Source organism: Morus notabilis, unplaced genomic scaffold, assembly GCF_000414095.1.
Source record: "Morus notabilis unplaced genomic scaffold, ASM41409v2 Scaffold1198, whole genome shotgun sequence".
NCBI lineage: Eukaryota > Viridiplantae > Streptophyta > Magnoliopsida > Rosales > Moraceae > Morus > Morus notabilis.
This window is the reverse complement of record NW_010364924.1, coordinates 160518-184939: the sequence shown is the minus strand read 5'-3', so window position 1 is coordinate 184939 and position 24422 is coordinate 160518. Positions and strand designations below refer to the sequence as shown.

Genomic DNA, 24422 nt, shown 5'->3' with positions numbered 1-24422 from the left:
CACTTTTTTTTAATCTATACTAAAGTGTCTAATATGTATTACAATTTAAGTCGCAACTGCTTTAAGAAAAAAGAAAAAAGAGTAAAAACAAAATATGGACACTTGCAAGGTACTAGAGGCCAAGTATTCAAGTTTGTCAAGGATTAATCAACTATTTAGCACATCCAAATTGTAAATATAATATAAAAATAAAGAGAAGAATAAGCAAAAATCAACGAGGCAGGAATTTCCTCCAAGTGGCAGCCACCCAGAAAGCCTTTTCTTTCTCCTCTCTTTTACTACCGTTTCTATTGTCTCTAATGTCAACTATGCAACAGAAACATCCAAGAGTTCATTCACTTATTTTAATGTTTCTCTCTTTGGTAACATTATCAAGTATTAATTCTAGGAATTTTGTCAATTCTCACTAGTAAACCAACCACCCAAGAAAGGAAACAACTTTTTTTTTTTTTTTGGTATTAACAATGAGAAGGTGATCTGAATATCCATGGACGTTGCACTTTCTGCTGTGATCATCTCCGAGGCCTTTTTGCCAACTGGGTCTTTGTTAGAGTCCTTGGTTCACATATCCAAAGAAGTTTGTTCCATGGAAAAGCTTCCAATTGTTCAAGTCAGGAACATCTCAAACATGACAAGAAGAATCAAGCTTCTCTCTTCTTTGTTTGAAGAAATGCAAGAGACTAATCGCTCACTCCCACCATCTTCAATCCTTTGTCTCACCGAGCTTTTCTCCGTGATTCGGAGAGTGAAGTTTCGCATTCAAAGTTGCGAAGATGGAAGCTCTTTGTGGGGACTAATGCAGACTGAGTTGGTCTCTAATCAGTTTTATGTCCTTGTTAAGGAGATGGGAAGTGCACTTGATATTTTGCCTCTCAGTTTGCTTAATGTCTCGGCAGACATTAGAGAGCAAGTTGAGTTGCTTCACAAGCAAGCAAAGCGGGCAGAGTTGTATATCGACCTCCGAGAGCTTCAAAGAAGAGAAGAGCTTCTCCAACTGATGGCCACCAATAATGAGAACAGCAGTAAGAAAAAAGGGTTCTTGGATTTCGGAAAAGTGAGAGAGATTCTTAGCAGCATTGGTCTAAGAACCCCACTTGATTATGAGGAAGAGATATTGAAACTAGAGGAAGAAGTGAAAAAACAAGCAGGGACTGGTGGGCTAATAGTGGTTTCCAATATAAACAACCTTATTTCCTTTGTTTCATATTGCAAATCAATGATTTTCATTGATGAGCCTGAGAGACCAAAAGAAGAGCTAAAGAGGTCATCTTCTTGTTCTTCTTCCTCATCCTTGAACAAGAAATTCGACCGTTCTTCCTCTTCTCAATCAGTGGTTGCCAACATCCCAGATGAATTCCGTTGTCCGATTTCCCTGGACTTGATGAGAGATCCGGTGATTGTTGCATCAGGTCACACTTATGATCGAAACTCGATTGCACAGTGGATTAATTCGGGCCACCATACATGCCCCAAGAGCGGGCAGAGGCTAATCCACATGGCCCTCATACCAAACTACGCGCTCAAGAGCCTAATGGAACAATGGTGCCAGGATAACAATATCCTGCTGTCGGAGTCTAAATCGTCGTCTCTATCTGGCTTGGAGAGAAGCGACACCAAAAGAGGGCAATGTGAGAGTGCTGTGGATCATATTTCTGCTGTGAAAGCTGCTGCTGACGCTGTTAAAATGTCTGCTGAGTTTCTTGTTGGGAAACTTGCCACCGGCTCCCCAGATATCCAGAGACAAGCAGCTTATGAGCTTCGATTGCTTGCAAAAACTAGTATGGATAATAGAAGGATTATTTCTGAGGCTGGAGCTATTCCCTTTCTTGTGACTTTGCTCAGTTCTCATGACCCTAGAATTCAGGAAAATGTCGTCACTGCTTTGCTTAACCTCTCAATCTTTAATAACAATAAAATTCTGATCATGGCTGCGGGGGCAATCGACAACATTATATACGTGTTGGAGTCGGGTATGACAATGGAGGCCAGAGAGAATGCTGCAGCAGCAATATTCAGCTTGTCCATGGTCGATGACTGCAAGGTGGCGATTGGGGCACGTCCAAGGGCGATCCCTGCACTGGTTGGGCTGCTCAAAGAAGGCACTCCGGTGGGTAAAAAGGATGCTGCCACGGCGCTCTTCAACCTTGCGGTTTACAATGCTAATAAAGTAGGTGTTGTGGTTGCTGGGGCGATTCCTTTGCTTGTTGACTTGTTAATGGATGACAAAGCAGCCATAACTGATGATGCCTTGGCTGTTCTTGCGCTGCTATTGGGCTGTTCTGAGGGACTTGAGGAGATAAGGAAGAGCAAAGTTCTTGTGCCTATTCTCGTTGACCTTTTGAGGTTTGGCTCTCCTAAAGGGAAAGACAATTCGATCACTCTTCTGTTGGGGCTGTGTAAAGACGGGGGAGAGGAGGTGGTGAGACGGCTGCTGATTAACCCGCGGAGCATTCCTTCTCTTCAAAGCTTGGCGGCTGATGGGTCTTTGAGAGCTCGGAGAAAGGCTGACGCTCTGCTTAGATTACTCAGTAGGTGCTGTTTTCAGTCACATAATCAGGTCGGATTGTAACAGTGTAACAAGTTTGAAAAGAGAGGTGTATATTTGTGGAAAAACCATATAATAAATGTCTTGTTCATTTGTTATGTAGCCGGATCTTAGAGCTCGCTTGATTGTTTGTATATTGGCCATTTTTATGTTATGATGGCTATATTGCTATGAAAACTCTGAGCATCCCCAAAATATTCTTCGCCTGCACATATGTCTTATTAAAACCTGTTACACCAAACAGGTATATTTGAGGATTCAAACAAAATATACAGTACGGAACATTTCTTAAGATTAAATCCACCATTTTCTCTGCTGACATACTATACAAGCTTTTTCTTTGATAAGTTTGAGGCAACAGAGTTGATGACAATTTTAGTATTCAACATCGAATTAGAAATAATTGAACATATTTTTATTGCTCGAGTAAGCACATATATTACATTAGTTACAAAGAGCAGTTCCATCCTCCTCCCAAAAAGGAGCCAAATAATAAAATAAAAGGAATTAAAAAAAATAAAATAAAAAAAAGGATAAGAAAAAGTTGATGTGAGCTGCAATCGGTAGACCCCTTTAAGGTCTAACAAAATAAATTAACATAAATCAATAAAGAAGTAAAGACGATGAGAGATGGTTCAACTTGTGTTTAACCAATCAGATCTCAGCATTTTGACTTTATGAGGGATAGATCCATGCCATCTGTGAACCAGGATTCACGTCCGGGGTCGAGAATTATGGTTAGGAGTAGTTTCACAACTCTGCTAATTCCAACTGAATATGCGTGCCATTTATCTTGTAGTTCCAGTACCAGCTTCCACTGTCCATCATATTCTTTCCAATTGGGTATAATTTGACTTGCATACCTGTGCATCCAAAGAAATGATTCATGGGTTATGGATTTTCTTTCATGTGGCAACTATCGTGTGTTAAATGTGCCTTTGAGTGAGAGAGAAAGGTCAGTTCTGACAATCCCCATCATCCAATATTAGACTTGCATGATTGCATTTCCAAAGAATGTATATTATTTCTTGTAATTTCTAGAGAATATGGTGTCGTGTAAGAATAGGAGTTTTCTCTTCATCTAGACTCCACTCCATAGCAAAAGAACAAAATAGCATAATCACATGTTACCAGAATATGCATGCCCGCATGAGAACGATTGGAGGGGGCACTATAAAACGGTTCTATTATAAATATAAATATGTATATATATAATTACTTTTGTAGAGCAAGAAAAAAAACCTGAACTTTCTGATGTGACCTTCAATTTGTAACCATCTGGAACTTCAAATATATGATTTCCCTGCATAGTTCAAAAGCAGTAGAAGATGCTACTCAGATTCTCTTGTTAGATGTTCAAAACCAGCTCAAGAAGTACACTTGCTACCGACTGAGTGAACCTCCGTTTGCATCATCAATATCCTCATCATCAATAATAATAGTTATAGAAGTAACTAATAACAAAACCCCGCAACAACAACAACTGTTTCGATTACAGATGTAAATGGAAATAATGATGGCAACAATAATAGCAATACATGCAACAATATGTGAACACAACACAAAAAATAAATAAATAAAAGAAAGAAATGAGAAATGAGAAAGAGAAAGAGAAAGAGGTGATAATCGAGGACGTATGAACATTAATATGTCAAAATGATTGTTTTTCAATAATGCCTGAACAATTTGGCTAAACCACGAAGCACTGTAGCAACTACAAGTTGATCTAACCTGTATAGTGACATCTGTTGCCTCAAATTCAGCATTTCCATGCAATATGATTTTACATGCCTCAAAGCGTTGCACAGCATGCTTCCAATACACACTGTCTCCACAGTTCCAGTCGATTCCCTTATTCAATACCTTGACATTTTCTAATCTACATCTTCCACACCTGTCCAGATGAGTACTCTTTAGCAGCGGATGCTTTTATTTCCCTGAAAAATTCAAGAATTCAGACGGCTTGATACCTGTGCCCATATTGCAGGATATGTTCTCCATTCTCATCAATTCTAGTCGAGCCCATAACACTGTCAGCCTCTATGACCAGGCTTCCATCAAGCTGAAAAGGGCAAACCAGATCACTTTACCTGCAATATTGTGCTCTACTCAAACTATCTATTTCATGTATTACTAACCTGAATATTCCTCCACAGAAACTCTGCAACCTCTACTTGTAGTTCAGAGCCCTTGGATATGGAACCTCCATAGAACTGACAGTAAAGAATAAATTAAGTTATATATGACATTCAGTAGTCGAGTGCTTCACTCTTTGAATGATAAAGATCTTTTGTTCTTAGATGGCAACAACTAGATTTCAGAACCTCTCAATTATTATTGTGCATGGGGTATATCAATAATTAGAATTAGATTAACATGGAATCTACATTTGGGTAATAGAAATCCATAAACAGTCCAGTACCTAAGTGGGAATTCTGAATAGGACAGAACTTACTTTTTGCCTTGTGATCTCCCAGAGTGGGCCAAGAGCAGGGTGCAGAAGGATAAGAAATGGTGGTCCAGAATCAACATATTTGTCATTGCCTTCAATCTGCAGTACAACAACATAAAGTGCCATGACGAACAAATTTTTTTTTTTTTTTTTTAAAACTACCATTGCGAACATGGGAAAAAGAAAAACAAAAAGTTCCAAGGCAGGCAAGCAAGCAAGATAACAATTAAGTTGATGTTGACATCGCTGGGATCCTAAAAGGATGTACCTCAGGAAGTTTAATATTGCATTGAGAAAGAAGATCGCAGGCATTTCTTAAGATATCTAACAGTGAACCATCAGGAGTCTGCACATGAATTTGAATAGACATGTTAACAACAAACATATACAGTTTTAGACTACAGTCACCCAACAAGTAGATGCATGTTAATTGTTATGAAGCTTTTACTATCCTCCAATTAAAAATGCAATGAGAGAACAGTAGTACATGAGACGTAACAGCAAGAAAAGTAGATGACCTGATGTAAACATTTGTCCGCATGTCTTCGTTTCTTCTTAGCAGATGATGTCACTCTTCTTCTTTTATTAAACACAATAAAGGTATCAAGCATATCTGCTAAAACAAATTAAGACAATTAAAACAAGTTGGACATGAAAGTAAATACCATGTAAAAACAACCAGCATACACAACTATATACCTTCCACACCCTTGTAACATCGAGATGAATATGTATTGAAAAAGCTATCAGCAATATTTTGCATTGTGCACTCCAGCCTGCCACCTGCGACACTGAATATAGAAAATTGTTAGGTCTTTCTAATGTCAATGTCATAATCACCGGAAACTTGTAACTTAAAATAACTGCTTTGGAAAGAAGATTGAAAAAGAAAATGGTATAATGTTCCATATTCTCATGTTTACATGAAACAAAAAATGAAAAAAAAAAGTGCAATAGCTAAAGGAGATCTTCAAAAGGACCACTCCAAGTATTATTGACAAAACCAAAAATGTCAGTTGTGCAAAAGAGCAGAAAAGACATAATACCTCTGTGGTTTTCCATAATAGTCTACAAATGAGATTTGCTTTTTTGTATTGAGCACCATTCCAGGTAAGCTGTTACCATAATTACTCGATCCAACCAACTCTGCAGAAGGTAGATCCACGTACAAGATATTTGTATTCGCAGGAAACTCTGCCTGCAAACTTGATTACAGAAAACAAAGTGATATCTCAACTTTCTGAATCTCATGCTACAAGATACCTCTGAATAAAAGAGAAAATGGCGGAAGAAGAATTAAAAAAAAAATATGCAGCAAAGTTAAGAACCAGGAAATAGAACCAAACAGAACAAGGAAAATTTGCATCCCCCCATCCTTCCCCTAAGGATTGGCTCAACAAAGTTGGAAACAACCTCTTACTTACTCCCTTATAACAGAACTCTGAGCACAAGAAAATTCAGAGCAAATCATACCAATCTATAAAGGTTATTAACTGCATATTACCATGCCCTCAAATTTGTTAGCACACAAAAATTATCCATTCAATAAGATTTGATTTTCTCATATCCCTGATACATGCTACAATATTAAGTGCTTGCTCCCTGATTCACTAAAATTTGACATGGTTCTGCAATACATAAAAATGAACCAAAATATACCTATTAGGAGAAAGAGGTCCATCTGCTATTCCAAACTTTTCAAACTCTGTATACTCAATGCATGATAAACCATAGGCCCAGATCCCATCAAGGGTTTTCTTCTCAATTAGAACATTAATTCCTTCTGTAGCCCCCAAGTTCCGCTTACAGGATGCAAAGCCCAGTTTCTGTCACATTTGAAAATTAAAAATGATCAACGAAGAATGGAAAAGTCAACTTCTACGAGAACCAATGAATTAACATAGCTTTTCCTTCCACCAACTCAGTGCACTTCATGCAATACCCTGAGGTAAATTGTTATATATACATTTCAAGACTTTTTTTTTTCTTTTTTTTTTCTGGAGGGGAAAAGGAGTAATATTCATACGCAGTTTTTAGGTTAACCTTTATTCTTTCTCCCTCTAAGTTCCTTGTTAAAACGTAATCATACCTTTCCTTGGTGCAGACCAATCCCCGCCAATGCCAAGAGGGTCAAATCTGTGGCTGCTACAACATTGCTGCAGGTCCGGCATTGTTAGTTGGAGTAGAACAAGGGATTTGCAAAACCAAAATGTTACTGGGTCTAGACCTTACCTGACTTGCCGGACAGTTGCTCCTCTTCTTCCCTGATCAAAGAACCATTTGAAAACGCCTTTATCATGAGCAAGTTTCCATATTACACCATGACCGCCAGGTTTGCATACAAGTGAAAAAGGTTTGCTAACCAGCCATTGGCCTTCTTCTGCACTAACAGTTGGAACAAGAGGCTGGAAGTTCACAAAACATTAACGTACATGAGCACCAATATCCATTAATACAACGGAGAAATGTATTCCTCTAAAGAGTCAGAAGAATCTTATATATCCTTATAGCAATTCCAATAAAAAAAACCTGCTCAAAAAGTTGGAAACTTGATTGACCTCTTCCAAACCACCCAAGCCTTTCACAAAGAGAAGCGATGTGCTCATGGTTGTTCTTCGCCGAACTTGTCATGATTGCAACAGGAGTGATGCATTGCTTGCCATAAATCTTGAAGTACAAGAACTCTCTAGCCTTGCAATAAAAAAACAGCCATATGATATGATGCCTGTGAATTCATAGTCTAGGAATAATGGTTTGCAAACATCTGAGGCTCAAAGAAATGGGTTTGTATTTGAAAAACAAGGATCTTATACCTGAAGATCTCTTATGAGACCTTCCAACAAAGTCCTCCCGCAATAAGGTAGCATTGCAGCAGGAAGACAATCACCTGTGTCGGGATCAACTAACCCTAGCCTATCTGCAGAGCCTCCCAAAGGATAAATTTCACCCAAGTATGGCAAACCCTAGAAAAGAATAAGCTCTTTAGTTGAAGCCAACCTGCAGAACATCATTTATGTTGAGTAAAAGATATACAAAAGTGCCAACCTCAATTCCCCATAAAGCAGCTTCTAATGCATATTCTGTATTTTGAGCAAGATCGAGTCCACTGGGAGCATGGATTTCCAAGAACTGGCAGTTCATTAGTTCATGTTTGTGTTTGGACCTTTTTGTAGTCCGCCTTTCGGCTTTTGCCTCGGCAAGAAGCTCAAAAACTGTTATCTGATATCTGCAGCATGTATAAAAGTGGACGAACCATCATTATTCATATAAATATTTTAGTTTGCAGAAATGCTATTGTAGAAAATCAAGCTAGACGTTAGGAATCTTGTTATATCCCGGATATTAGAAGTATTCACAGCTGTTGTAATCCTAATTTAAATTTCCTAAGATAAGGTCAGTTAGTTCCTGATTTTGTAGATTAGGGTTAGTCCTTCTTATGTATATATATACCCATCAATCAATGAATAAAAGATAAGAGATTACTTCCTAAATTTCTACATGGTATCAGAGCAACTCTGAGCCCTAACTCTGCCGCCGTTCATCTTCTTGTCACTGAGCAGTTCTCCGCTTGCTGACCATCTCCGGCGATCCTCCTCTCAAAATTTTTTTTTTTCCTTAATCCTCAATGGCGGAATCTGAACAAACCTCCACAACCAGTGGTACCTCATCCACCGCTCTATCAATGAATAAAAGATCAGAGGATTACTTCCTAAATTTCTACATGGTATCAGAGCAACTCTGAGCCCTAACTCTGCCGCCGTTCATCTTCTTGTCACTGAGCAGTTCTCCGCTTGCTGACCATCTCCGGCGATCCTCCTCTCAAAATTTTTTTTTTTCCTTAATCCTCAATGGCGGAATCTGAACAAACCTCCACAACCAGTGGTACCTCATCCACTGCTCTTCCATCCTTGAATAATCTAGTCCCATCCGAAGGCAGCCTTATCCCTGTGACCGGTCATAAACTCACTGGTCATAACTACCTTCAATGGTCTACGTCCGTCATGATGTTTATTTGTGGCCGGGGCGTGATGACTACCTCACTGGAGCTGCTGCACAGCCAAAACTAGATGATCCCCAATTCAGGGTGTGGAGAGCCGAGAACAACCTGGTGATGTCGTGGCTGATCAACTCCATGACTACAGAAATTGGCGAGAATTTCCTCCTTCATTCCACTGCAAAGGATATCTGGGATGCAGCCCATGACACTTTCTCCAACAGTGAAAACACTGCTGAACTCTTCCATATCGAGAGTATTTTGCACGATCTCAGACAAGGCGAGTTTTCAGTTACTGCCTACTTCACAAGTCTCACCCGTTATTGGCAACAACTAGATCTTTTTGAATCAATTGAGTGGAAGTGCCTTGATGACGGTGCTCGCTTCAGGAAAATCGTGGAAACCAAGCGTGTTTTTAAATTTCTTATGGGCCTCAATAAATCTCTCGATGAAGTTCGTGGCCGGATCTTAGGTACCAAGCCTTTACCAAGTATCCGAGAGGCTTTCTCTGAGGTCCGCAGAGAAGAAAGCCGTAAAAGAGTAATGATGGGGCAACCAGGGGTGCCCGTGACTGTAGAGGGGTCAGCATTAGTAACCCACAAGGACAGTTCCACAGCCCAAGATTCTTCTGCACATGCAGTACGTGGACCTTCTCAGAATCGCAGTGATAATAGGCCACGCAAAGGAAGACCCTGGTGCGATCACTGTCGCAAACCAGGTCATGTCAAGGAAACATGTTGGAAGCTGCACGAAAAACCTGCAGATTGGAAGCCCAGCCACACATCCGGTGATCATGAGAGTCGTGGAAATGTCGCCTCTGCAGAAGAAACCAAAAGCCCAAGTCAAGCCCCATTCACCAAGAATCAACTTGAGATGCTGCAGCACTTGATTAGTCAGGCTCATCAATCCACCAACTCTTCAGTGATTGGCACAGGGGGAGTCGCTCAGCGAGGTAATGACACTCTGGCCTTTCATGCCGCAAAGGCACCCTCAACCTATTGGATTGTAGATTCTGGCGCATCTGATCACATGACAAGTGATAGGTCCCTGTTATCCTCCTACTGTCTATGTCCGAGTGCTCTCACTGTTCGTATTGCAGACAGCTCATGCTCTACAGTTGTTGGAACTGGCACTGTCCAGCTTTCTAAAAATCTGACCCTCTACTCAGTTCTTTTTGTGCCTAATCTTGATTGCAATTTATTATCTGTTAGCAGACTCAATAAAGATCTGAACTGTGAAACTAAGTTTTTTGCTAAATCTTGTGTATTTCAGGACTTGGATTCGGGGAAGACGATTGACAATGCTGAGCTTTGTGTAGGTCTATACCTTCTCAAATTTGACAATCCGCCAACAGGCCTGAGATGTAATGCACTTAGTGCTAGTCCATAGAGTCAGCCCGGTAGCAATCAAGAGTCAATGAGTTATTCTAATAAAGATAGTGTTATTATGATGTGGCACTATTGTTTAGGTCATCCAAATTTTATGTATCTTGAACGTCTTTTTCCATCATTGTTCATTAATAAAAATTCTAAATTTTTCCACTGTGATGTTTATCCAAACGTACTCGAAGTACATATTCTCCGCGACCATACAAACCTTCTCATCCATTTTCCCTCATTCATGGTGATATCTGAGGGCCTTCAAAAATCCAAAATATTACAGGGGCTCAATGGTTCTTACTGTTGGTTGATGATCATACATAGCTAAACTGGGTATTTCTCATGAAAGATAAATCTGAAACCAGCCAAGTCTTCCAAAACCAATTCCATGCGAATATTCAGGTCCTCAAAACTGACAATGCACGAGATTTCTTTAACACTGTTCTTGACCCTTACTTGCAATCTCATGGTATTGTCCATCAAAGTTCCTGCGTCGACACACCTCAACAAAATGGAGTGGCCGAGCGTAAGAATCGCCACTTACTTGAGGTTTGCTCGTTCCTTGTTATTCACTTCCAACGTTCCCAAAAGATTCTGGGGCGAAGCTGTTCTCACCGCAACTTATCTCATTAATAGAATGTCGTCCCGAGTCTTAAACTACAAAACACCAAGCCAAACCCTCCTTGACGCCTATCCTCATTCTCACCTCATTTCTCAAATCCCACTTAAGATTTTTGGTTGCACAGTGTTTGCTCACATCCACTCACAACATCGAGGAAAACTTGATGCGAAAGCTACAAAGTGTATCTTTCTGGGCTACTCACCCAACAAGAAAGGATACAAATGTTACTTCCCCAACACCAAAAAGTTTTTCCACTCCATGGATGTGACTTTCTTCGAAGACAAACCTTTCTACCCCAATTCTGCAATTCAGGGGGAGAGCAATGTGCAAGAATCACAGAATTGGAACCCTATTATTGATACAATCTCCGAACCAATCAATGTCACCACTAATACCCTCACCATTCTACCAGTCCCTACCAATCCACCAGTCCTGTCCTCAGCCGAGACACCTCCAACTCCTCCCACACTGGCAAAGCCTCTACCAACCGCGCCTCAAAATCCTGAGTCAAACCTATTGAGTCCTACTCATCTCCCAAGTCACACTACAGTAAATAAAGAGATCAATGTCTACTCAAGAAGAAGACACCGACAAAGAGAGCCTGTACAAACTCAGCAGAACCAGGGAATCTAATCCGGCTCCAACTGCCCTTGAAAAACTGCAAGGAAAGGAAAAACTTACCCTTGTTCCTTTGGCTGGAAAATTTACAGAGCATAGCTCGGATCTAGATAGGCCGATTGCTGAAAGAAAAGGAGTCCGCTCATGCACACAACATCCTCTTCACAACTACACGACATATTCAAACCTGTCCCCTAGTTATAGGGCATTTGTGTCATCTTTGGATCAAGTTCAAATTCCCAATTCCGTTCATGAAGCCTTACGAGTGCCTGAATGGAAAGCTGCAACCTTGGAAGAGATCCGAGCGGTTGAGAAAAATGGAACCTGGATCCTCACCACTCTTTCCACTAGGAAAACACACTGTAGGGTGCAATGGCTCTTCTTGGTAAAACACAAGGCAGATGGTAGTGTGGAACGATAGCCAAGGGTTTTACACAGTCTTATGGAATCGATTACCAAGAGACATTTGCACCGGTTGCTAAGCTAAACACTATCCGGGTTCTCTTGTCTATAGCAGTGAACCGAGATTGGCCATTATTTCAACACAATGTGAAGAACGCATTTCTAAATGGAGATCTTGTAGAAGAAGTATACATGGATTTACCTCCGGGATTTGAGAACAACTCCACAAAGAACAAAGTCTGCAAACTCCAAAAGTCACTGTATGGCCTCAAACAATCACCCTGAGCCTGGTTTGACATATTTACAAGGGTTCTAAGACTAGATAGATACTCTCAATGCCAAGCAGATCACACATTATTTGTGAAACACTCAATTGAAATAAAACACCTCAAACTCTTGCTCTCCAAAGAGTTCAAAATTAAGGATCTCGGACACCTAAGGTTCTTTCTCGAGATGGAAGTGGCCAGGTCAAGCAAAGGAATATCAGTCTCGCAACGAAAGTATGTTCTAGACCTTCTAAAAGAAACTGGCATGACCGGGTGTAAACCAGTTGAAACACCTATGGACCCGAATACCAAGTTAGGAGCTCAAGCCGAAGGAGTAGCAATCGACAAAGGAAGATACCAGCAATTGGTGGGAAAACTAATCTACCTAGCTCATACCCGTCCTGAGATAAGTTTTGCAGTCAGCGTAGTCAGTCGGTTTTTGAATAATCCCTCTGAGGTGCATATGGAGGCTGTGTACAGGATACTGAGATATCTCAAGAAGGATCCTGGGAAGGGATTAATGTTCAGGAAAACTTCCGCTAGGACTCTTGAAGTCTACATAGATGCAGACTGGGCCGAATCCCCTATAGATCGAAGATCAACCTCAGGCTACTGTTCATATGTGTGGGGAAATCTGGTAACATGGCGTAGCAAGAAGCAGGCAGTAGTTGCACGCAGCAGCGCTGAAGCTGAGTTCCGAGCCGTAGCCCATGGAATCTGTGAAGGCATTTGGCTAAAACAACTACTGGAAGAACTTAGAGTAAGGATAGATGGACCTATAGAAATGCTGTGTGACAATCAATCAGCTATAGCCATCGCAAAGAACCCGGTACACCATGACAGAACGAAGCATGTTGAGATAGACAGGCATTTCATCAGTGAGAAGATTGAAAGCAGAGTGATTTCCTTAAGACATGTTCCTTCACAGCACCAGGCAGCTGACATTTTGACTAAAGTTCTGCATCGTCCTAACTTTCATGAGTTGAGTTCTCAGTTAGGCATGTCAAGTATATACCATCCAACTTGAGGGAGAGTGTAGAAAATCAAGCTAGACATTAGGAATCTTGTTATATCCCGGACATTAGGAGTATTCACAGCTGTTGTAATCCTAATTTAAATTTCCTAAGATAAGGTCGGTTAGTTCTTGGTTTTGTGGATTAGGGTTAGTCTTTCTTATGCATATATATACCCATCAATCAATGAATAAAAGATAAGAGATTACTTCCTAAATTTCTATAGCTATAAATAATTATTTTTTCTTCAAGTTGGCAAGTGTTAAATCACGCAAGAGACATGATTAATTGCAAAGAGGAATAATGTGAGCATTAAGCTTTGCTATAAAAGGATTAAGATAAACTACCTCCCACGAACTCGTTGGTGGCATTTAAAGGAAATAAAGCAATTGGCCTTTAAAGAGAAGTTGTTAGATGAGGCTACTTAGTCATATGTAAGTGATGTAAATACTATGTGGGATGCCATGGGCAGCTCCATTAGAAAAGTGGCAAATGAGCTATTAGGGGAATCTAGTGGTAAAGGCCCCCTTGGGAAAGAAACCTGGTGGTGGAGTGAGGAAGTTCAAAAGGCTATTAGGACCAAGAGAGATTTATATAGAGATTTACCAAAGCGTAAGAATGTTGAAACTTTTAATAAGTACAAAGAAGCGAAGAAAGAAGCTAAGCGAGCAGTTGGTAAGGCTCATTCTACTTACTTAGATGAGGTATATAGGAAACTTGGGACTAGAGAAGGAGAGAATGATATATATAAACTAGCTAAGATAAGAGAAAAGAAGTGTCATGACTTAAATCAAGTGAGGTGTGTTAAGGATGATACGGATCAAGTTCTGACAAGAGATAAAAACATTAGGGAAAGGTGGAGGAGTTACTTTGAGAAGCTTTATAATGATGATCATGCGATAGAGTTTGACAATCTTAGGTCACAAGGAGAACCTAATGTGATGTATACAAGAGGCATCAGAGTCTCGAAAGTTAAAACTGCACTACAGAAGATGAAAAATGGGAAGGCATATGGGCCAGATGATATTCCAATAGAGGTTTGGATGGCGTTAGGAGATGTTAGAATTGTGTGGCTCACTAAACTTTTTAGTGAGACACTAAAGAAGAAGCATATGCCTGATGCATGGAAAAAAAGTATTCTTGTCCTCATCTTCAAGAATAAAGGAGATGTGATGAATTGTAACAATTATAGGGGCATAAAGTTAATAAGCCACACTATGAAACTTTGGGAAAGAGGGGTCACAACTACAATCTCAGGTAACCAATTTAGCTTCATGCTAGGCTAATCAACCACGGAAGCCATTTTTCTTCTTAGGATGCTAATGGAAAGGTACAGAGATGCCAAGACAGACCTACATATGGTCTTTATAGATTTAGAAAAGGCATATGATAGAGTACCGAAAGAAGTTTTATGGTGGGTGCTAGAAAAGAGAGAAGTGCATGTGAGGTATATTAAGGTAATTAAGGACATGTACAATGGGGTGGTCACGAGTGTGAGAACTGCTGGAGGCTACACGACAGAGTTCCTCATTCGGATCAGCCTTCATCAAGGATCTGCTCTTAGTCCTTATCTTTTCACCATCGTGATAGATGAGCTGACAAGAGAAATCCAAGATAGAGTTCCTTGGTGTATGCTTTTTGCGGCTGATATAGTTTTAGTTGATGAACATAGGGAAAGAGTTAACCGTAAGTTAGAACTGTGGAGACAGACTCTCGAGATGAAGGGATTTAAGTTAAGTAGGACAAAACATGCATCGTAGGTTTAATAACTCAAGTAATCAGAGTGATTAAATTTCTTTAGATGATGTGAAGATTGGGGCTTCTAAGAAGTTTAGGTACCTTGGGTCTATCGTGCAGCACGAAGGAGATATATAAGAGGATATTCAACATAGGATTAAGGCATGGTGGGTTAAGTGGAAGAATGCTACGGGAGTTTTATGTGACAGCAAGATACCTATTAAATTGAAATGAAAGTTCTATAGGACTATAATCCGTCCAGCTATGTGATATGCCTAATAAGCCCTTGCTTAAACAGGTGTATGTTCGGAAAGGCAAGAGGGCCGAATAGGTTAAAGGGCTGTGCTAGTGTTAGTTGTTAGAAGGAGGAATGCTCAGAGTTGTATAAGGGAGTGTGTATAAATAGATAATCGGGGGAGAAAAAAAATGAAAAGGGGGGGGGGGGGGGGAATTAGGAAATTACTTGAGTCTTGTAGAGGAAGTCTTGGCTTGTGCAGAGCAGGGGAGATTGGCAGTATCTCGAAGGACTGCCCTTGTATTCATTTCTGTTAGTCAATAAAAATTACTTTCGTTCTTTCAATTCTTTCTAGTTGGATTCTACATTCTGTTCTTATCAGTTTGGTATCAGAGCGTCAATTCTGGGCAAAAATGGCGGCTAGGAAAACAGATGAAAGGTTCGAACTGGTGGAGAAGGAGATTAAGGAAGTTAGGTCTTCGGTGGAAAAGGGAATCGGTGAGATGGAGAAGGGAATCGGGGAGGTTAGGGCAGAAATTTCCCAAAATAGGGTGGAATTTACTCAGAATCTCACTGAGATTCGCCGATTGATGGAGGAACAGAAGAAATTCTTCAGAGCTCCGACGACGGCGCTGGAGAAGACAATTGCTCCGACGATCGCGATCGTAGAGGACTGTGAGGCGAATCGCGTTGGAGATCGAGAGTTGAACCAAGCTGGAGCTGCGGAATCACATCAGGCGGAAACTTCTGGGTGGCGCGCGAGACAGGAAGAAGGGCTGGAGGATCCTAGGGTTCCGCAGAACGTGATTTTTCTGGCGAGAGACACTGGGTTGCGCGAGAAGGGTGAAGATCGTACGGCGGATCTTGGGTTTCAGCGTAATCTGGGTCGAGAAGAGAGAGAGAGGGGGCGTGGGTTGGCCAAGGAGTTTCCGATGGGTGTCCATGAGAAAAATTGGAATGGTCAGAAGGGAGAGGGGCGGGGTGCTCCCTGTGAAGGGAAGGCTCTGGAATTCGATGAAAGGTGGAAGGGATTTGGTGGCCCTATCCACCGAGGGTTGGAAAGAGGGAGAAATCCTCATGTGGGAGTACGGTTTAGGGACGAATGGGAGGGCAGAGGAGTACTAGAGGAATTACCGGTTAATGAGGAATGAGCGATGCCTCGAAGGCGGCAGATGGAGTGCCCAATTTTCAGCGGGGATGACCCTGACGGCTGGGTGTTCCGGATGGAACAGTTTTTCTCCATCAACCGTTGCTCGGAAAGGGAAAAGTTGGTAACTTCTGGAATAGCTTTGGAGGGTGATGCACTGTCTTGGTTTCAATGGCAGAATGGCCGCAGACCCTTCCATAGTTAGGCAGAATTCAAGCTGTCGTTACTGCAGCATTTTCGTTCTTCGCAAGAGGGGAATCTTTGTGAGAGATTTTTAGCCATTCGACAAGTAAGTACAGTGGCTGAATACCGCAGGAAATTTGAAGTTTCGGCAGCCCCACTTCGGGATGTGCCGGAAGAGGTTTTGGAGGGGATTTTTGTTAATGGGTTAAAGGCTCAAATTCGGGCGGAATTACGGCTCTTGAAACCAGAGGGGTTAGGAGAAATTATGGAAATTGCTCAAAGGATCGAAGAAAAAAATGAGTTGCTTCGTCGGGAGGGATCAGAAACAAGGTTTTCGAGGTCACTATCACATAACTTCTCGAGAGGGGAATTTTCACCAACTCCGGGTCAATCAATACCGGTGGTGGAGCGACCATTGCGAGCTCCTGCTTCCTTAGAGCACACGACAACTCAAAAGCAAGATTTTCCGTTTCGTAAGTTGTCGGATTCTGAGTTGCAAGAAAAGAGGGATAAGGGGTTGTGTTTTCGGTGCGACGAGAAGTTTACCTTTGGTCATCGTTGTAAGAAGAAGGAGCTGCAGATAATGCTGGTGAGTGATGAGGACGCCGAGGATTGTGAAGAGGAAAGGCTGGTTCTGCCGAGTCCTGATTGGGGGTAAGGGCAACCGGAACTCATTGAGTTATCATTGAACTCGGTGGTGGGACTTTCGACACCTAAGACCATGAAGCTTCGTGGCTTGATTGCTCGACAAGAGGTAATCGTTTTAATTGATTCCGGTGCAACTCACAATTTTATTTCTTTTAAGTCTTGTGGAGAGATTGTCGATTCCTATTTCTCCTACTGCCGGTTTTGGAGTCCAAGTGGGAACGGGGGAATCGGTTAGGGGAAAAGAAATTTGTAGGAGGTAGCGTTGAGTTTACCACACTTCACTATTGTGGAAAAATTTTTGCCTCTGGAATTGGGGGGAGTGGATGTAATTTTAGGCATGCAATGGTTGGAAACTTTGGGGGGAATGCATGTGAATTGGAAGTCCCAAGTAATGAAATTCAAGGTTCGGGGAGAAGCGGTTGTTTTGAAGGGAGACATGAGCCTTTCCACCACTATGGTTTCTCTTAAGGCCATGGTTAGGACTATAAGGCATGAGGGCCATGGCATCTATTTAGAATTGTGTGCCTTGGATGCGAACAAAGAACCGGCTGTGAATGTAGTCAGGGAATCCGGCCAGCAACTGCAAGAACAGATTAGGGAAGTCTTGCAGCGTCATTCGGGAGTCTTACATATGCCGGACGGACTTCCTCCTCAACGGATGAGGGATCATCGGATTATTCTTCAGGAGGGTACCGTTCCCATTAGCGTCAGGCCTTACAAATATCCTCATTTCCAAAAGAATGAGATCGAAAAGCTAGTTCGAGAGATGATAGTGGCTGGGATCATTCAACCAAGTAGCAGCCCATTTTCTAGTCCAGTTCTCTTAGTTAAAAAAAAAGATGGCAGCTGGCGCTTTTGTGTTGATTATCGTGCCCTCAACAGAGCTACAGTTCCGTACAAGTTTCCTATTCTGGTAATAGAGGAGCTTTTGGACGAATTATGTGGTGCCACCATCTTTACTAAATTGGACTTAAATCCGGTTACCACCAAATTCAGATGTGCAAGGAGGATGTTCCGAAAAGGGTCACTACGAATTTTTAGTGATGCCTTTTGGTTTGACCAATGCCCCGGCCACTTTCCAATCTTTGATGAATGAGGTATTGAAGCCTTTCTTGAGGAAGTTTGTCTTAGTATTTTTTTATGACATTTTGGTCTACAATAAGACTTTTGAGGAACATGTCACTCATTTGGAGAAGGTTTTTACTGCCTTAGAGACCAATCATTTATATGTTAATAAAAAAAAATGCATTTTCGCTAGTAGTCAGTTGGAATATTTGAGCCATGTGTCGGGGGATGGTGTTTCAGCGGATGCTAGTAAAATTCACGCGATGTTGGAGTGGCCGACTCCTCGTTCCCTCAAGGAGTTGTGCAGTTTTCTTGGTTTGACCAGTTATTACCGGCACTTTGTGGCTGGGTATGGCCATCATGCTTGGCCGTTGACACAGCAATTGAAGAAGGACAGTTTTCATTGGACAACGGAAGCGGAAACTGCTTTTCAGAAATTGAAGCACGCCATGACTACGGTCCCGGTTCTCTCCTTACCGGATTTTTCCCATCCATTCGTGATTGAATCAGATGCTTCGGGGTTTGGTATTGGCGCGGTTTTGATGCAACAACAGCGGCCAATAGCCTATTTCAGTCAGGTGTTGTCGTCTAGGGCTCGTACAAAATCTGTGTATGAGCCCTAGACGACATTTTTGGAATGAACTTTTTAAGTTGCAGGGTACTGCTTTACATCATAGTACGGCTTACCATCCTCAAACGGATGGCCAAACGGAGGTGGTGAATAGGTGCTTGGAAGCTTATTTACGCTGCTTTGTGTCCGGAAAACCTACTCATTGGTTTTCTCATCTTGCTTGGGCTGAATACTGGTATAACACTAGCTTCCATGTGGCTGCGGGAATGACTCCTTTCCGGGCTTTATATGGTCGTGATCCTCCCAAATTACTACGCTTTGAGTCGGGCTCAACAGCTAACTCTTTGTTGGAGCAGCAATTGCAATCGCAGGATGCTATTTTGGATGAGCTTCAAGCACATTTGTTACAGGCCCAGCAATCTATGAAATGGCAAGCGGATCTCAAACGCCGGGATGTGTCCTTTGAAGTAGGGGATTTGGTGTTCCTGAAACTCAGGCCTTATCGTCATCGTTCGTTGGCCAAGTTCACCAATGAAAAGCTATCTCCACGGTTTTATGGTCCCTATAGAGTGCTTGCGCGGGTGGGTTCGGTAGCATATCGGCTGCAACTGCCCGAGGCTGCCAAGATTCACCCGGTTTTCCATGTTTCACAGCTTAAGAAAGCCATTGGCCTGGCTGTTCCAGCCCAGGAGGTCTCGCAAGTTTTAACTGCTGACTTGGAGTTACGCGTGGAACCGGACAGATTGTTAGCTACTCGTTTTTCTACCGTAATGGGGCAGCTGGAAGTCAGGCACCAATTTCCTGAATTTCACCTTGAGGACAAGGTGACTTTTTTGGGGGACGGAGTAATTGATATGCCTAATAAGCCCTTGCTTAAACAGGTGTATGTTCGGAAAGGCAAGAGGGGCAAATAGGTTAAAGGGTTGTGCTAGTGTTAGTTGTTAGAAGGAGGTATGCTCAAAGTTGTATAAGGGAGTGTGTATAAATAGATAATTGGGTGGGGGGGAGAAGAATAGATTAGGATGAGTCTTGTACAGGAAGTCTTGGCTTGTGCTGAGCAGGGGAGATTAGTAGTATCTCGAAGGACTGCCCTTGTATTCATTTCTGTTAGTCAATAAAGATTACTTTCATTCTTTCAATTCTTTCTAGTTGGATTCTACATTCTGTTCTTATCACTATGTTATATGGTAGTGACTGTTGGGCCATTAAAAGACAACATATATCTAAGATGAGTGTGGCAGAAATGTGTATGTTAAGATGGATGAGTGGCCTCACGAAAATGGACCGCATAAGGAATGAAGTTATTCGTAGTAAAGTAGGTGTAGCACCAATAGAAAATAAGGTACGCGAAGGCCGCTTGAGGTGGTTTGGGCATGTCCAACGTAGACCGCTAGAAGCATCAATTCGTGCTTGGGAGGACATTCTTATACCTAATACTAGGAGAGGGATGGGTAGACCAAGAATTACGTGGACCAAAGTCGTTAGGAAAAACATTCTAGATCTAGGCCTTCAGGAAAGTATAATTTCGAACAGAGCCGTGTGAAAAAGTGAAATTCATATAGCGGACCCTAATTAAGTTGGGATTAAGACTTGTTATTGTTGTATTGTTGTCGTAAGAATAATGTATACTTTGAAATTTTCATCATATTTTCTGCATATACCTCCCTCCTCTGATCTCCACCTAAAATAATTTTTTAAAAATAGACATCTATTATATAGAACTTCAGCTCCGGCCAAATAACATAAGTTTGTAGCGAATAATAATAATTGGGATTGAACCTCATAATTCTTTACATTATACTCTTTCCTAACCTACAGTAACCAATTCTTATATGAATGTAGATCAATTATCTCCATCATTTCAAGCATCTTCATAATTTTAATAATTCAGGCCTGGGTGAACTTTGAACTATTTGACCGTTTGGATGAGGCAAGTATTTATTCGTTTTCCATCCAAACTAAATAAACAAAAGAAAAATCCGAATCTTTTCAGCGAAAAGGCCATTTGAAACTCTTTTGTAGAAGCAAGATTATTATAGTTGAAATTTATCAGCATAACCATCAAGAAAGATGAAAAATTTCATAGAACATGCTTCCAAAACTATGCTTGCATATAGATATAGGATTGATATTGTCAGCATTATCCGTCAAAATAGGGAAACCTATCATTCTAAACATCTTCTTAATCCCACCTACAGTTAGCTAGAATTCAAACGCATGACTAAAACCATTCACCTAGAAAACCAGCTCCAAAAAATACAAAATTAAACTTAAGAAACAATGCAAAGAGAAACTCACCCAATAATTCCTCCAATGCAATCATAGAACTGTTCGACCTCTCCCAAAATCTTCAACAGCTTCCTCAAGTCCCCAATGTCTTCATCGTTCAAAGTCAAACCAATCCCATTCAATTCGCCGCCACCGCCATTGACGTCCAATTTCTCAATCATGCCAACCAGAGCATAAAGCGCGCTCTTGATCGAGCCCCTCGCCGACTCGAATTCGTCGTCCACGAACTGAAACCCGAAAGTCAGCACGTGCTCCTGCCCGGTCGCGACCAAGCACTTGAGCAAGAACAACTCGTAGGAGCACAAATTCAACGAGGCCAAAACCCTAGAGAAACCGCTTCTGCCGGAACCAAAAAAGTCCTTCACTATCCGGTCACCGCCGACGATTCTGAGCCTCTCTCGGAGGCTTTCACACCTCGAGAGTCTAGAGCGAAGAGCTTTAAGGCGCGAGATTTCTCGCCGGAAGTCGAATTCCGGAGGCGGCGGCGGCGCAAACTCTACCGGCGCGGTGGTGACTCGCGCGACGGGCAAACGAGGCGTCAACGACGGCGACGGCGAAGGAGAAGAAGAAGAGGAGAAGCCGAGAGAAAGAGGCGGTTTTGCGAGGCGGAGAGAGTAATGGGAGTGAGAGTTGGAGTTGGAGGTTTTGGAGATGAAGGAGAAGAGGAATTGGTTCTTGTGATTGAGTATGGGAGAGGAATGCGCCATTGTTGAGCAGTCTGTGCCAGAGGAAGGGAGAGAAAGTGGATTTTAAAAGAAGGAATGGAAAGGGCAGGATAAAAGAGATGCTGGGAGTATATACCAAAGCATTGGGGAAGAGAGAGAGAGAGAGAAGAGGAAGGAGACAGAGACAGGAGAAAGAGTCTCGAGTCTCTTCTTAACCAACTGTAAAAAGTGGAGGGGTTTGTTTTGTGTCTCCTAAATATTATCACGTTCCGCTCAAACCGAAGCTTTTGATTGGTTGCTTGTATTTCCAATTTTTTTATTTTTTATATTTTTTTTTTTCTTTTTCTGTGATTTCGTTCAACTTCAACATGAACAATAATAATAAAAAAATGTTGCTCTGACTATTAATAAAAATGATAAAATTATTTTTACACATTGTATTATAATAAAATATGTTTTTAGTATTATGTTTTTTTATAATATTAAAATGATACTCTTACATTTTTTAAAATATCTTTTTGACACGTTGAAGTTAATTTTTACGACATATAATGTTTAAACTATTATTTATATCAATTAATTAGAAATTAATATTTTTTTTAAAAAAAATACAAAAATATTTTAAGATATTAAAATATTTAAAAGAAAACAACAAAATAAAAATATTTTAAGTTTAATTCATTTGTTATTTGCTTGTTTGGGGTAGCATACAAATTTGGTATTCCAACAAGTTAATTCTTTGCCACTACCTGTATTTCTCTTTTGCATTAGGCTTAGCTACATATTTGGCATGTTATTTCTTGTTGTGAGTATTGCATTCCTAATATTATGTTTGGTTGTTCTTTACCGTTTTAGATTTGCAGGCCTAAACATTATCTTAAATGCAGGAAGGAGATACTGGAGCCTTGGTGCTAAAGCGTGATCACTTTATCAATGTTATTCTTTTTTTGTGGCTTGATTTTTAAAGTGCTTATGACAATATCTATGGATTAATAATATTCATTTTTTTTTCCTTTTGGTGAGATTAAATTAATCTTTTTCTTTTTTTTTTCTGAAGAAAAAATTGCCTTTTATTATTAAAATAAATTAATCTAAAAATATTATACTCGAAGTTGAGTTGTTATTTTCCTTTCTTTAGTTTTCTTGGTGAAGTAGAGTCAATAAGTTCCTCATAATTTTTTTATCAAAATTTGTTTTTTCATTCTTTTTTAAAAGTTAGTTTCTTTTATAACATACTCTCTATTATTTTCTCATCTATCAATATGACTTACATATGTTATTTATTTTTAATCTTTCATGCATAAAATTACCATGTGTAATATGAGAATAACTTATAATTTAAAAGTTAATTCATTATTTGCTCTCTCCACAATATTTCATTATTTTATTAGCATCTATCTATTCTTGATGAAATATTAAAAACTTATCTTCAAAATAAACTTGAGAAGAACAAAATTAAACCTTAAATAAATATGTATAACACTTAAAAGTACTTAATGTTATTCAATCTCCACAAAGAGTCCTGCGGTGCGAGGCACGTGAATTTAATTATATTAGATTTTATGAAAAGAAACAGTCAAGAGAAATTAGTAAGAACGACAGAAATAATTAAAAAAAAAATGTCGCTGCGACTATAATTAAAAAAAAAAAAGAAAGAAAAACGACAGCTTTGGAAAGTATGCTGTTGTTTTGGACCTTTTGGTCAAGAAAGAAAAGGTTCTCTGTCGTTTAACCAAAAAAGACAATGTTGTATCACATCGAAAAGTTTGTTGTCCTTTCTAGTTTCTAATAAATAAATAAAAAGGAAAACAAGTTTGTTGTAGTTGTACTTTATTTTAAACGACGACACATCGTTCTTAGATAGAACTTGAGTTAGTTCATAAAGGACATGTCATTTTATTTTTAAAGACGTACTTCACATTTTTAAAGTTGCTTCAAGTTTTTTTTTTTTTTTATATATATATATATATTTTATTACAGTGTGGGCTTATGACTCCCACTTTACTCAAAAAATGAAACCACTGAAGTGTGGACTCATGACTCCCACTTTACTCAAAAAATGAAACCACTAAAATTAAAATTTTGATAGACACACACTCACACACCTATGGCTTTTCCCTTTGTTTTCTAACAGAAAGCTACGGTTATTTATCTTATAGGAACGATACGTCGTTTTTAGTCAAAATTTGGTCAATTGACGTCGAAAACGACGTCCTTTGTGGATTAAATGAGTTGAATCTACAAAAAAAAAAAAAAAAAAAAATGCCCCGATACTTTTTCCTCGATCATCAGAAAGAGGAAACAATAATCAAATAGACACCAATTTAACAGTTCCCCGAGAACTAGAGCCATTTATCGATGTTGATTATCATTATCATTAAATATATATATATATATATATATAATAGTTTTAGAAGTGTCTCTCTAGAATTAGACACCTTGGTTATATATTTCCGAGAGTAATAAAATCATAAAAAAGAAAATCAAACAAAAGTGAACATATACAAAATTTGTAGAGATTTATCTTAATATGAGACTACATCCTCTTTTAGTCTGGAGTAATTTACTATGTTAAATCTACAAGACAAAAA

At 40.2% G+C, this 24422-nt stretch overlaps 2 protein-coding genes across 2 annotated transcripts; one reads left to right on the top strand and one right to left on the bottom strand.

The window, feature by feature from the left end:
• The first annotated feature begins 487 nt into the window (after positions 1 to 487).
• On the top strand, positions 488 to 2569 carry LOC21393213 (U-box domain-containing protein 1). Its single transcript, XM_010107128.1, has one exon. The coding sequence runs from the start codon at positions 488 to 490 to the stop codon at positions 2567 to 2569; it is 2082 nt and encodes a 693-aa protein (XP_010105430.1).
• Positions 2570 to 2938: 369 nt separating this feature from the next.
• On the bottom strand, positions 2939 to 22033 carry LOC21393212 (UTP--glucose-1-phosphate uridylyltransferase 3, chloroplastic). Its single transcript, XM_024171558.1, has 17 exons — positions 21176 to 22033; positions 8043 to 8223; positions 7811 to 7960; positions 7527 to 7688; positions 7230 to 7402; positions 7087 to 7153; positions 6657 to 6823; positions 6044 to 6202; positions 5697 to 5788; positions 5516 to 5610; positions 5266 to 5343; positions 5001 to 5096; positions 4684 to 4758; positions 4516 to 4607; positions 4277 to 4439; positions 3788 to 3848; positions 2939 to 3408 (listed from the first exon to the last, which is right to left on the bottom strand). Exons 1-17 carry the CDS (start codon positions 21871 to 21873, stop codon positions 3296 to 3298), a joined length of 2622 nt encoding a protein of 873 aa, XP_024027326.1. The 5' UTR covers positions 21874 to 22033; the 3' UTR covers positions 2939 to 3295.
• Between the last annotated feature and the right edge of the window lie 2389 nt (positions 22034 to 24422).